This window comes from Dipodomys merriami, unplaced genomic scaffold (genome assembly GCF_024711535.1).
Source record: "Dipodomys merriami isolate MVZ:Mamm:240054 unplaced genomic scaffold, mDipMer1.0.p SCAF_5, whole genome shotgun sequence".
NCBI classification, from domain to species: Eukaryota; Metazoa; Chordata; class Mammalia; order Rodentia; family Heteromyidae; genus Dipodomys; species Dipodomys merriami.
This window is the reverse complement of record NW_027206068.1, coordinates 42,981,638-42,996,064: the sequence shown is the minus strand read 5'-3', so window position 1 is coordinate 42,996,064 and position 14,427 is coordinate 42,981,638. Positions and strand designations below refer to the sequence as shown.

Genomic DNA, 14,427 nt, shown 5'->3' with positions numbered 1-14,427 from the left:
ACCTGATCCCCTGTGGATGGCTGATTTTCTCATACATGAGGCTGGTCAAAAATGGCACTTAAACAATGATGATATTAAAAAATTCTTAATTCAGAATAAAGAAAGGAAAGTCTTTATAGGTTAACCCATTGTAATAATGAAATGTACAAGACACTTTGGTGTGTGGGGGAGAATGTAGGGGAAAAACAAAGGAGGAGGCCAACAATGCTCGATAGGAAATGTACTTATTACCTTGCTCATGTGACTGTAACCCCTCTGTACAGTGTTTTTACAATAAAAAAACATACCCCAAAATAAAGGAAAGTCCTATACCAGGATATAACAATTCTTACATAACCAAGACTTTGAATCAAATATTCTTTAAATAAGTATTTACTTTGCTTCAAATCCTGAATGTCACTGCATTAAAAATCAAAAGAAAAACATACACTGAAATGATATTTAATATCTCGTAGTAATATGTTGTGTGCCGTCAGTCACAAGGTCATGCAGTGATTTTAAAGCCTTTTCTGTAAATGCAACGTTACTCTCCTTTAGCTATTTGATGTTATAGCCCTTTTATGAATGGATACCTTTTAAAATTCTGACTATCCCTTTCACTTCAGAGGCAAGGTAGAAGGATTGTGGTCCAAGACCAGTGCAGGGCAAGGTACAAGTCAATATCTAAAAGCAAAGAGGCCTGGGACATGGCTCTAGTAGAGTACAGACTATACTCCCATATCACAAGCAGATTAATAATTGTATTTAAGTTCTACGAAGCAGTCAGTGATAAAGGTCTCTCATTAAAGCTTATTGATAATAAAATTTAAAGACATACAAACAAGCTTTGGCCTTTTATTATTGCATACTCCTCTAATTTTTTCTTCTATTTTGTAAGCAGTATTAATAAGCCATATTATATATGTAACATTTTTTTAACTTAACTTCTCTAAGATTTTTTCTTTGAAAAGTTAAATCCATATATTTAAGATATATTGCAAAGAATTATTTCATTTGAAACTAATTTTTCTCTAACCCAGTAGTAACTGTTACATTGTTTTTTCTATACTATATTGTAAAATATACTATTTGGCCAGGTTCCAGTGGCTTATGCTTATAATCCTAGTTACAATGAAGGCTGAGATCTGAGAATCATATTTTGAAGCCAGTCCAGACAGGAAAGTCTGTGAGACTCTTATCACCAATAACCAACCCAAAAGCCAGAAGTGGAGCTGTGACTCAAGTGGTAGAGCGCTAGCCTTGAGCAAAAAGTCTCAGAGTGCCCAGGCCCTGAGTTCAAGCCCCAGGACAAGCATAAGAATTCAATAAACTAAAATATAGTATTTAAAACATTATAAACATTATAGTATTTAAAATAATATTTACAAAGATAGCATTAAAATTGAATTCTTTTTTTCCTTTTAGTTTTTGATAGCACTAGGGTTATAGGATCTCACTTTATGCTCCAAATGACCTAGGCTGAAATTTTCCTCCTTGTTTAGCTGTGATGAGAAGCTCACATTGTAATGCCCATCTTTATTGGCTCAAAACTTTTGTGAACTGTTTGCCTGAGGTGACTTGGTTATAGTCACACGCATGGCCTTGAACTTGTCTAAAAGGATTCTTTTCTTTCTTTCTCTTTTTCTTCCTTCTTTTCTTCCTTCCTTCCTTTATCTTTCTTCCTTCCTTTTCCTTTATTCTTTTCTTTAGCTCTATTCTTTAGCTTTTTTGCTCAAGGATGGCACTCTACCACTTGAGGTACAATTCCACTTCCATCTTTTTGGCAGTTAATAAGAGAGAAGAATTTCATGGACTTTCCTGCCTCTGTCGGCTTCAAACTAAGATCCTCAGATCTCAGTCTATTGAGTAGCTGGGTTACAAGTATGAGCCACAGGTACCTGGCAGGAATCATTTAAAAAGAAAATAAAAATTTAAATGATAGATGTTATTTCATAGAGTACAGATTAATTAACAAGTTAAACTGAAAAGCTTTCACCCACCTCTTCCATAAATAACATTTCTCTATTTAATAATTAGCTTTGATGTTTCAAGTTTAAATATTTATTCATACAAACATTAAAAAGTAATAAATAAAAATGTTAATCTATATATAGTGACATAATCAAATGTCTCATTAAACCAAAATTTTGTCCACTTAGTTGTTTGAAAACTCCACTGGTTTTAATCTTCTTTTTAATGCAGCTGTTGATCATTCTTACTTATGTGAGATTAAATTTTTCTCAATCTGAAATGCATGGTCTGAAATCCCTGGTGTGGTCTCCTCTCATCTAAGAGGAAGAGGGGTAGACTTAGCAGTAAATATAAAACTCACAATGGTTAATGACTTCCATGTTCATGAAAATTTGCTTACAGTGCTTCACACAAATGACACATTATCATAGACAATCACAAACTCAGTAGCTCTGGTTAAAAAATAATAAATCTCTTGGCTTGTCATGGTGCACGCCTGCAATCCCAGCTACTTGGGAGGCAGACATCAGGAGGATCATAGTTGAAGGTTGTCAGCAAGACCTCAACCAAAAAGTCTACTGTGGGCACATGCCTATAATCCCAGGTATGCAGAGACATAGCTAGAAGAAACACAGTTTGATACTGGCCCTTGTCTGAAAAATAACAAAAGGAAAATTGGGCTGGGAGTGTGGCTCAAGTGTTAAAATCTAGCAAGTCCAAAGCCTTGAGTTCAGACCCCAGTACTACCAAAAAAACCCAGTGAAATCCAAATACAATGGCAACAAAACATTTCTAGAATTATATAAAGTGAAAATGTTTCAAGATTTATTGCATTTCAATGATCTTAAGTAAAAATAAAAAGGCGAACGCTTTCATATTTAGAAATGACATGTCCAGGTATGTATCCAAATGTAAATAGTGCATAAAAATGAAACATTTACTTACCACTCATTTTTGTTTTCTTTTGTGTTGTATTCTTTCCCCCAAATGATAAATATTTAAGAACTTCAGGATAGTATTTTTTATCATATGTAAATACAATTCCCACAAAACTTTGAACTCTAAAAGTGATATATGGCTCCATAAAGAAGTAATTAAATCCATATGCTGGAGATAAAAGCACAATGAATGCACAGTTCTTGGTCATGAGTAGCAGCATGTATGTTCCAGAATACATTTAAGGTTTAATGTGAATGAAAGTGAAGAATGAATAAATCATTAGAAATCTCCTCACATTGAAACCAATTTTCTCCTATAGTAACACTTCCTATGTAACAGCTATCAGTATTAGGATGGCTGTGTAGAGCTATTTTTTACTCTTCTAATTTACTCTTCTAATTCTTTACATTTGTTGCCATGACTTTGTAACATTTTCTATACTTTAGGCAAAATGTTGTACAAACTTTAAGCTTTTACATATTGGGAAAATGTTTGTGTATCTCAACATCTTGTTCAATTTTTCTGAAATAGTCTTAAGTTTTTAAGGGGTTGTATTACATTAGATATAAAATATTAAACAAATGATAATGTGGTATAAAATTAATCCATTCATCTTGTCTGCCCATCAATCCAAACATCTATCTAACGAGTAGTCATCTATTACTACTATGGGAAGTAGCCTCTGACATGGACTCAAATGATCCCCTACTTCTGAAAGTCAGGTCTAATGTAATTCTCTTCCTTGAGTATCAGCTGAATGTAACAATAAAATATAGTAGTATCAAGAGGACATCACTTCAGATATTACATTATCACAGAATGGCAAACTCTCAGGCACTCTCTAGTGACTCCCTAGAGAATCCAGTACTCATGTTGTGAAGTATACATACACCTATACAAAGCAGCTTGAAGTAGATTATAGGCAGCATAAGATAATAAGCATGTGATGTCTCAGGCTGCCACAAATTATATTTATACATAAATACAGTATTTATATATATTAGAGTAAAATAATTAAAGAGATTTAATTGTGCTATCTCCATATATGCAAATAATGCATTACCCCCTGTAGTACACTTTCTTCATTCCCTTCCTTTCTTCCCTGTTTCAGTGAGTTTCATGGTGCCATCTTTGTGTGTGTGTGTGTGTGTGTGTGTGTGTGTGTGTGTGTGTGTAGAAATCAATTTTTTGTATAAGAGAGTTTCGCTTCAAGAAGTCCATTTATGCAAGTAATGTTTCTTGATCATAATCACCCCTCTGCCATTTTCCTTCTCTTTTCCTCATCCAACAATCACATGAAGTTGGCCTATTTTCTTTTTTCAAAACTGTGCTTATTTATAATTGAGTTATTCATTCTTTCAATTTCAGCTCTTGATATATTCTAGATATTAATTCCTTATCTAATGAGCAGTTGGGAAATTTTTCTCTCATTCTGTAAGCTGTCTCTTCATTTTAGTAATTGCTAACTTTGATGTGTAGAAGGCTTTCAGTTTCATGCAATCTTGTTTGTTAATTTTTGCTTTTACTTCCATAACTACTGGAATTGTCATTGTACATACCTATATCTTCCAATGATTTTCCTATGTTCTCCTATAGTAGTTTCAAAGATTTAAATCTTACACTAAGTCTTTGATCCATGTTGAGTTGATTTTTATCCAGTTTTAGTCTTATATATGTGGACATCTAGTTTTCCTAATATCATTTGCTGAAGAGGCACTTTTCACCAATGCATGTTTTTGGTCCCTTTGTCAAGAATCAGATAGCTGTAGTTAGATAGCTTTATTTCTTGACCTTATACTCTTATCTATTGATATACATATGTTTTTGTCAGGTCACTATTTTGGGGGTGTTTTTTTTTAGGTACTAGGGTTAAAACTCAGATATTGGTGCTCACTAGATGGGCTTTCTACAAGTTCTGAACTGTGGTACAACTCTAGCAAAACCAATTGTGCCAGGTACACAAAGGCAAAAAACACACACACACACACAAAAACAGATAGGACACCAGGTGCCAGGTGGCAGGTGCCAATGGCTCACGCCTGCAATCCTAGCTACTCAGGAGGCTGAGATCTGAAGATTGCAGTTCAAAGGCAGCCAGGACAGAAAAGTCCTTGAGAGATGCTTATCTCCAGTAAACTACTCAAAAAAGCCAGAAGTGATGCTGTGGCTCAAGTGGTAGAGTGCTAGCCCAGAGCACGAAGAGGCTGAGGGACCACACCCAGGCCTTGAGTTCAAGCCCCAGGACCATAGAAAAGGAGAGAGGAGAGGGGAGGGGAGGGGAGGAGAGAGGAGAGAAAGGAAAAGGTAAGAGGAAAAAGGAAAGGGAAGGAAAGAAAAAGAAAAGGTCAAGAAAAGGTCCTTCTTATGACCATGGAATCAAGAAATCATTATAGTCCTAAAAATTATGTTGACCATCCATGTTTACATAAGGAAAAAATACAGGTGCAGAAAGTTTCATTTTTCTTTTGTGGCAAAAATTCAGTAACAATAAAGTGTTTTTAAATAGAAAGGCATAACATCATAAAATCTACAGATTGTTAGGAACGCAGTTTGATTACACGTGCTTTGTTAAACAGACTGTTCCTTCTTTCTTCATCTCCAACACTATTAACATAATTAGTATGAAACTTCTAAACTTATTCCTAGCTGTTACTATTTAATTTAAAATCCAACTTTGGGGCTAGGAAGGTGGCTCAGTGGTAGAGCGCTTGCCTTGCATGCATGAGACCCTGGGTTCGATTCCTCAGCACCACATAAGCAAAAAAGAAAAAAGCCGGAAGTGGCACTCAAGTGGTAGAGTGCTAGCCTTGAGCTGAAGAGCTGAGGGACAGCGCCCAGGCCCAGAGTTCAGGCCCCATGACTGGACACACAAAAAAAATAAAAATAAATAAATAAAATAAAATCCAACTTCATTGAGTTCTAAAATATAGATATAGATATGCAGAATATAGATAGATAAATATTTATCTTGACAAAACTGACCAAGTTCAAGTTGGATAATCTGTTTGTTTTAGAATATTATAGAAATGAAAACAAGCAGCTTTATGCTGCTTTTGTGTTTGGCCTTTTATACTCAGGATAACGACTCTGAGCATCATACATGGAATTCAGTGAAACAGTAGTTTGTTCCTTTGCAGTCCTGAGAAGTATTTCATTGAATGGGATACAACCTGTGATCCAAAGATCACAAAGAACATTTGAGTTATTGCTAGTTTCTAGCTATTATGAATAAAGCTCTTATGAGCATACAATTATAAATCTTTGTGTAGATATGTATTTTTATTGCTCTTGAGTAAACAGCTAGGAGTAGAATTGGTATGATAAATGTCTGTTAACTTTGTAAGAATTTGTCAAATTGTGGAGCAAAGTGACTGCTATTTTGCATTCCCATTTGTAATGGAAAGATTAAAGTTGTTCTGCATTGCTTGATAATACATAAAATTATTAGTCTTGAATTTTAACCTTTCCAGTACTTACATACTAATACTTCAATGTGGATTTAATTTGTATTCCCCTAATGATTAGTCATGTTGAGTAGCATTTCATGTGCTCAGCTGTATAACCTTCTTTGGTGAACTGTTTAAGTGATTTTCACATTTTTAATAGCACTGAATTAAAACATTATTAAGCTACTCTAATAATTATTGAATTATGAGTCCTATAGATCTTCTATGAAGAAGAAAATTGCTTCATAAATATTCATTCTATGACTGTTTTTTTGCATTTACTTAAGGGTATTTTAATCTTGAACAAGTATTTAAATTCTTCCACTAAATTATTATGTTGCCTCTGTAAACATTCCTTTATTTTAATGTTTAGCGGACTGCATTGTAACTTTATTTTGTTCTATTACTCATAATCATTACCCTAATGCCAAAACCAGACTGCCTTGATTGGTATAACTGTCAGTCGGTGAAAGTCCTCTAACTTTGCTCTCTTTAAAGAAAAGTTACTTCTACAAAGCAATCTGTTGGGATTGCCATTGGGGTTATGTGTATTCGACAGATCCATCTGGGAGGAGCTGAAATCTAAACACTGATTTTGATGTATGACCAACGACTATTTCTTCATTCATGTCATCTTTATGTTCACTCAGTCGTGTTTTGTTGTTTTAAGTACAGAAACCGAGGGGAAGTGGTAAAGGTGAGCATATTGACAGTATTTTTTATGCTAGTGGGAGAAGGCATTTAATGTGTAATCATTAAGCATGGCAATAGTTTTTTGTTTTATTTAGAATCTATTCATAACATGTGGAAACATATCTCAGGCTTGCTTTCTGGCTTTTGTATGCGAGATCAGAGGTGCATTTAATTTGGGGCTGTGTTGTTTTGTATTTGAAATTCCTTCATTTAGTTTATCTGTCTTCTTTCATATTTCTCTAGTTCTAGCCCTCTGCCTTAAGTGGTCTCACCAATTCATTAGGTTTAATTTTTACTTCTATGGCATTGAACAAAAATGTTGCTAAAATTTCACAAATGTTTTCATTGTTTTTTCCTTTAGGTCTCACCAGCCTCGTGAACAGCCCAGTCTCAAAGCCATTCCTACATTTTCAGGTTTTCCTTATAGCTATAGTTAGAACCAGATACCCACATTAAGTTGTATTTATTGATACAGACTACCTCCAACTGCATAAACATTGTTTTTTTTTTCATGTAGCTTCTATCTAATTTGATAGTTCAGAGGAGGTTTAATTGACAGTTTAGGCTTGGTGATTCTTATGAAAGTCAACCCAATGTTACCTGGGATTGTATTCTAAATACATGACTAAAGGTGAAGGGCTCTTTCTCAGGTGCTTCCTCCATCTGTCTGGTGAGTTGGTGCTGGTTGATAGTTAAACCACATTCTGATTTCTTCTGGGAATTATATTCAATCTCCAGAAGTTGTTTGAAAGGCTTTTCCGCAAGGCAGTTTCAACAGTACAGAAATCCATCAAAGACCAACTTATAAAAACAACAGTGCCTTTTATAACTTAGACGTAAAAGTCCTAAATCATTACTTCCTTCATTTTAGTCAATATCCAGCCTCAATAGGAATCCATATGGTAAGGGGCTCAAAAAAAAAGTGAATACTAGCATGGTAGAGCAGATTAGACAAGTTATATATGAAAATCATACTTAGATGATAGAAAATGGGAGTTTAGATAACATAAGTAGCATAATATGAACACTCATTGATTTATGAACTGAGTCTTGCTTGGGAAGGAATAACTGGCCCCATGGATACTTATATGACACAGGAAAACCACTGAAGTAAATCCTGTAATGAGTATGAATGTCCGAGACACAGAAATGGCAATATCCAAGCGCAGGAGAAGATGAATGTGCCAGCTCAGAGGGCTTGAAGTCACCCTTATTTTGACTCATGTTTTATTTGAGCTTTGTGCATAGCCACACTGGTGAGAGTGATCATTTCTAAGTCAACTGATTCAAATGCTAATCTCTTCCAAACACCCTCATAGGCACACCTAGATCATGTTTGCCAGCTACCTAGACATATCTTAGCATGACCAAGTTGACATAAAATTAACTATAACAGTCCACAAACTTCAGGTATAAGTTAGGTCTTGTTTTGAAACTATTGGCATGTACTTGCAAAAGAACACTTAACCTTGATAGATACATTCCATAGCTTTCACCATAGATCAGTGTCATGGTGCAGACAAAATGGAGCTGGGTGCTTGGCTGACCCTGATCAGCTTTTAGACTAATACAAGCTTGACAATATATACACATTGTATAGTGCATTATCTGCTCTCCTTTTTTCATGTTAGCTTAATATTTAGTATAAATCATTATGTGACTCGATTTACATCCAGACACAGGCTCAGATCTCCTATACATTCCCAAGAAATAATTAAAAATTCCAAAGTTCAGTACTTAGAAAACATCACAACTCTAGCTTCAAATCTTTCCCCTTCGTGGTGCTACAGTGAGGAGTACAATATATTCCTTTTAGGTCTGTTCTAGTAATAGCAAATTTTAGCAGTTAGAAAAATTCAAACTGAACTTAGAATACCTTTTTGATAATTTCCCTACATGAAAATACATTTAATAGCCACTAAATGTATTAGTTAAGTTCTCTAATGATAAGGAACAGAGCCATACATATCTAAAATCTCCAGTTTAAAGTAGTTCATTAAAAATGCAGGCCTAGTTTTTAAACCTTGTTTTGTTGTGTTAGTATTTTATAAAGAACTACTATAGAAAATCTATTTTAAGAATTCAAATGTTATTTTTAGAAGGTTAAAATTTAGAAAAGACTTCCTTTTCACAGTAGGTTAAGATGCTGAATTGCATAATTTCAAAAAATTAAAATCCCAGGTTAAATGGTTTGGCAAGAGCAAGGGAAGGTTTTTTTTTTATTTTTATTTATTTTTTTGCCAGTCATGGGGCTTGAACTCTGGGCCTGGGCACTGTCCCTCAGCTCTTCAGCTGAAGGCTAGCACTCTACCACTTGAGCCACAGCACCACTTCTGGCTTTTTTCTGCTTATGTAGTGCTGAGGAATCGAACCCAGGGCCTCATGCATGCAAGGCAAGCACTCTACCACTGAGCCACCTTCCCAGCCCCACAAAGAAAGATTTTAAAAAGTCCCCTGTGCATATCAAAAATTTAGCTTAAGTGAGTGGGAAAATAAGACATATGTCTTTTCTAAAGACAAAGCCAAAAAAACCCTGTATCATCAAGGTCAAAAGCTGTACGCATGATGAGTGCTGTCAATGGGGTCACTAGGTAAAGGAGAGGCAACTTCATGAAAGCATTGCAATATGTTCTTCAAGACAGGTCCATTTTAAACAAAAGTATTGTAAACAGAAGAAAAATGGCAGAGAAAGACTCAAAAACAGTAATATACAAGGCATGTCTGAAGGATGATGTGTCCAGTTACTATACCACAGCATGTACACAGCGGTAAAAGATGTCAACACCATGCTTCTGAAGCCTTCTGTTCTACACAGAATGAGCAATAGTGAAAATTCCTAAAGAGGAGATGGATATGGCAGATGGAGAATTATTATTTCTATGCCTCTAGTAGTAGTGGATTTTTTTTTAACTGGAGACAAAAAGGGCCAATTCCCTTTAACATAATGACCCTTTGTATTTCTGAAAATTGCCATAATGTTCCTCTATTAAGGGTAATAATACAAAAAGTGAGAAAGAAGAAAGGTGAAACCAGTTAAGAAGCCATTAAAAAAAATTTTTACGTCTTGAAATAAAGCAAATTTATGTGATCCACAGTAAGAAGAAAAAGGAATAGCTATAGTTCAATATTATTACAAAGTATTTTCCAACTGAGAAATGTTCTTACAGGTTGAATGTGTATTTTACTTATCTCATTTTCCAAGTCCTGACAAGACTCGCAGATGGTCTCAAGAACAACTGGAGATTTTCAGAAAGACAATGTTTATTAAGGAGCCCACCCATCACATGCTTTATTGTACACTTTTCCATTTTTTAACCTATATTTCTTATTACAGTAAGTATGCTAGAATCATCAATAAACTGCCTATATATAAAAGTTGTTTATGTTCTATTCCTCAAAAAACCCTTCCAGCATGGAGCACTGCTTTCCTATTGAACAAGTCTCAAACTCAAACTCATGACCCAGCAGCATGCTGCATGCTACAATGAACTCAAGTAATGCCCACTCTATGTCAATGTTAACTCATTAATATTTTCTGAATATTTGGCAACTTCATATTGACAATGAAAACATTAAACCCCCTTTCAAAATTACGAATGCTAAACAATATCTCCTTAATGAGTTCCTTCAGGGGGTCTTGGTATAAGCTAAAGTATATAAGATAAAGTAATGCTTTAAAAAAATTAACTTTTAACTCAAGAAAACTAATTCAGATATTGACCATCGTTGGTGCTAGACTGTTTGCTCATTTGTTTTTCTACAGCATAACTTTAGGGACTGAAAGAACAGATTTATAGCCTATTAAGTTGGAAAAAGTTTTCATCAAAGATGGATCCTGGATGATTTTTTAAAAATAATTATGTAGATTCAAAAAATTACACTTAGTCTCAAATAATCCAGCCTACTTGTCATAATACATGGCACTGAATATAAAATACACATAATCATTTCAAATTCAATTTATCACATAAAGGGTTTTGTTAAAATGATTGGAGATCTAAGGTAATATTTGTTTAGAACATTCTAGAAATTCTATCTTTCTAGCAATGTTAGTGATAAGGCTCATGTTAATGAATTTCAGTATTCAAAGAAAAATTTTCATTGTAATTACATGCATTTCAGCTAAATATATTTACCTGACAATGCCTTTGGTGTTTCGGAGAACTGTTGCGGCAAAATTCTGTGTAACACCCACCAAACTGATTCCATCCACTTCCACAATCTGGTCGTTGACTTGTATTCTTTGGGAAGAGGAAATCAAATCAAAACTAATGTATCTGATTATACAATACCATTCCCAATAAAGGAATTAAAATATGAATCTTTACTGGTCCCAAATTTATCTTTTATATACAATAAATCCAGGATTTTAGTCACATGTCTGATATCTTTAAGAACATATTTTCCAAGAATAAATAATGCTGAATGGAGGGATTCAATTTACCATACATCCATATTTATAACACTTTTTGTCCTTGGTTAATCAAAACAGTTTTTGTTTCTGTTTTCGTATCAGAACCTTGTCTGTCTCTTCTTTTTATCCAGTCACATAAAATCTAATTGTAATTATGACATTATGAGATTCGTGATAATTCCAATAGAATTAGAGATTGGGGTATGTAGTGGAAAGAGCCAGTGATGAAACTGAAATAGTGGTCATAAAAACATTGTGAAGGTCCATGAAGATGATACCCGGAGGTCTGGTCTTTTCCCTATTTTTTGATGAAAAAGTTTATGCTCAAGAAGAATTCAAGTGATAACAAAAAGAAACAAATAAGCTGAACAACAGGTCTACCCACAATATAATTCTGAATAAACCAAACCATATATTTACCTGTGCAATAGGAAACAAGTGTTTAGCTACAAGGGAGACTGTAATAAAAGAAAATCCTATTGAATCTGTTTATACTAGTAACGATGATGCCAATCATGAGTACTGGAAAGGGTAAGGAAACAAAATTTAAGTTATGAATCTCAAGAAGAATTAATATGATATATTGGCCAATTAAACATGGAATGAAAGAGAAGGGGATGGAATCTCCAACCTGTCTCAAAAGAATTTCCCATAGGCAGAGAATGCAGTCAAGAATCCAATATATATCCTACAAAATTAAGAAGAGTGAGAGAACAGTGGGTTGGGGAGGGATGGCTGAGTATGTTGAAGGGGGTGACATGGATCAAGATATATTATGTTCATAAACTGCTTTATTGAATGGCCAAAACCTTTTAAAACTAAAAAATAGATAATTAACACTCATATACTCACACTCAAGTTTTCAAATCTTGGAAGTAAATAATATTTGAATCATACTTTTCCGTTTCTACTAGCAGGTGAAGGGTTTGCAAGTAAAACTCCTGGCTATGTGCTCTTAAAGATTCTGTTCATTTCTTGAGTTGCTTTACTTAATGTACTAATGGAAGCATTCATTATTCACCTACTATATCAGCAGTTGGCTTGATATACCACATAAGTGTTCAGGAAATACACAATGTGATACAGCAAAGATCTACTATGGATATAAATAACTATACAGTAGAAGAAATTCATTAAATAGATGAATAGAAATAATCATAACTTTAATAAACAGCAAGGGAAATCTAATTTGTCTGTGTTTAGTATAACAGGAACTAGCTAAGTACTGAATGTAAAATATTCTACTTTTGTATTTTTAATTTGGTTTAGATTTGAGGCAATTCATATAAGAGAAATGTTTCAAAATGATTCATTCTTGTTTGAATACAAAGAATTATTTTCTATTACTTTGGAATACACTTTAAAATTTTGATCAAAATAAATGGCAAATAGTATGGATTTTAGAAACAAATTTAAGTTCATCTGAAAGAACTGTATTAAATTAATAACTGAAAAACTACTACTATTATGTAACTCACTGAAGTTGAAAAGTTACTTCCTTATCTACATTTATAAGAAGACAGACAAATTACTTTTAAACACAGTATTTATATTCTACTTTCTATTTTTTGAGGTTCTGGCCTCATGTGTGCTAGGAAAGCATTCTACCATTTGAGCCTCACTTCCAGCCCTTTTGTTTGTATAGGAAACGGGGTTTCGTTGCTACCTTAACCCAGGCTGGCTTAGAACTCACTATCCTACTGCCAGCCTTTCTTGTAGCTGAGGTTACAGGTGTGTATCACCACACTCCACCTTAGTTTCTATGTGATGTACATGCAGTAACTAGAATACGCAATCAAAGGATTCATTCCAGATCTTTTCTGTGCAAAAATATTATATTCCATAAACAGGAACACAAAGAAAGCTACTGACTTAAGATGTGGTTCCCAACCATATGGAAAAGAAAATACAGAAGATATAGCTTTCAATCTACATAAATCAATTCAATATCCCTTGAAATATCTATGTCTACCAACATCTGTTTCCAGAATTACAGAACTTTTCTACGGTTGTCAATATAAGCTCACATCTACTGTCAATATGCTTTATAAATTTCCTGATAGTATGGTTAAGTGAAAAAAGCAAAATTCATTTGAAAGGTGAATCCATTTATAATATGTTTCTAAAAAAAAGTAAGATAATATTTTTAATTGGCAGACATATTTCAGGGTTCAATTTCATTTAAATTGCCAATCTTCTGCTTCTAATTTTAGCCTGACACGTTAGGAACCTAATAAAGATTTTTATTAATATTTATTTTATAATTATTTATATTAAAAATATGTGGCTCTTGAGATGATGAAGGCCAAAGCACCAAACTGCTGACCTGAAATGCTGTGAAGCAGAATTAACTAAGTAGATGAGTCCATGTAAACTGCCACCCCGTACTCATCCACAAGCTTAGGTATCATGAAGGCCTGTGCTTTTATATCAAAAGCTTGGGAAGAAACATGTCTATAATGCTCATCAATACATAAGCAGAGTTCTTAGTTTCCATTTACCTCTATCATTTTCAACAAGGGGAAAACTATGATCATTTGTTTCACTATTTCTGAAACAAAACTCCATAGTCCACATTCTTCAACTATCCACACATCTATGCCCGTTCCTCACTAGACTCATGAACGGACAGATACAAGTTGACAGAGACAGGTTTACTGTCTCGATTTTCTAATATGTATTAAAGCAGATATTCTATCTATAAATCAGAAAGTAATTCAAGTGTTATCATATTTTCCACATCAGAAAAATACTCTAAAACTGTGTTTAAAAAAAAAAAAACAAAAGAGGGGGAGACTGAGGGAAAGCAAAAGAAGAAGTGACAGTGTTGAAAAGAAATATACACATTACTTGAATTGTGAAATGTTTATCCCTTTATACAACACTTTAATAATGGCAATAAAATTATATTATATTTTAAATCAAAAGATTAAAAAAAAAGATACCACTAAAAGAACTTGCCAGAAGAATTTCCTAGGACCTTAC

General features: G+C 34.0%; 1 protein-coding gene across 11 annotated transcripts in view; it reads right to left on the bottom strand.

Annotated features, from left to right (window-relative positions):
• Ppp1r9a (protein phosphatase 1 regulatory subunit 9A) overlaps window positions 1-14,427 on the bottom strand; it is a 265,581-nt gene that overhangs the window by 87,854 nt on the left and 163,300 nt on the right. For all 11 annotated transcript variants that reach the window (XM_069996521.1, XM_069996524.1, XM_069996528.1 and 8 more), the window contains one exon: window positions 11,165-11,269. In XM_069996521.1, coding sequence (XP_069852622.1) covers window positions 11,165-11,269 — 105 coding nt within the window. The remainder of the gene's footprint in view (window positions 1-11,164; window positions 11,270-14,427) is intronic.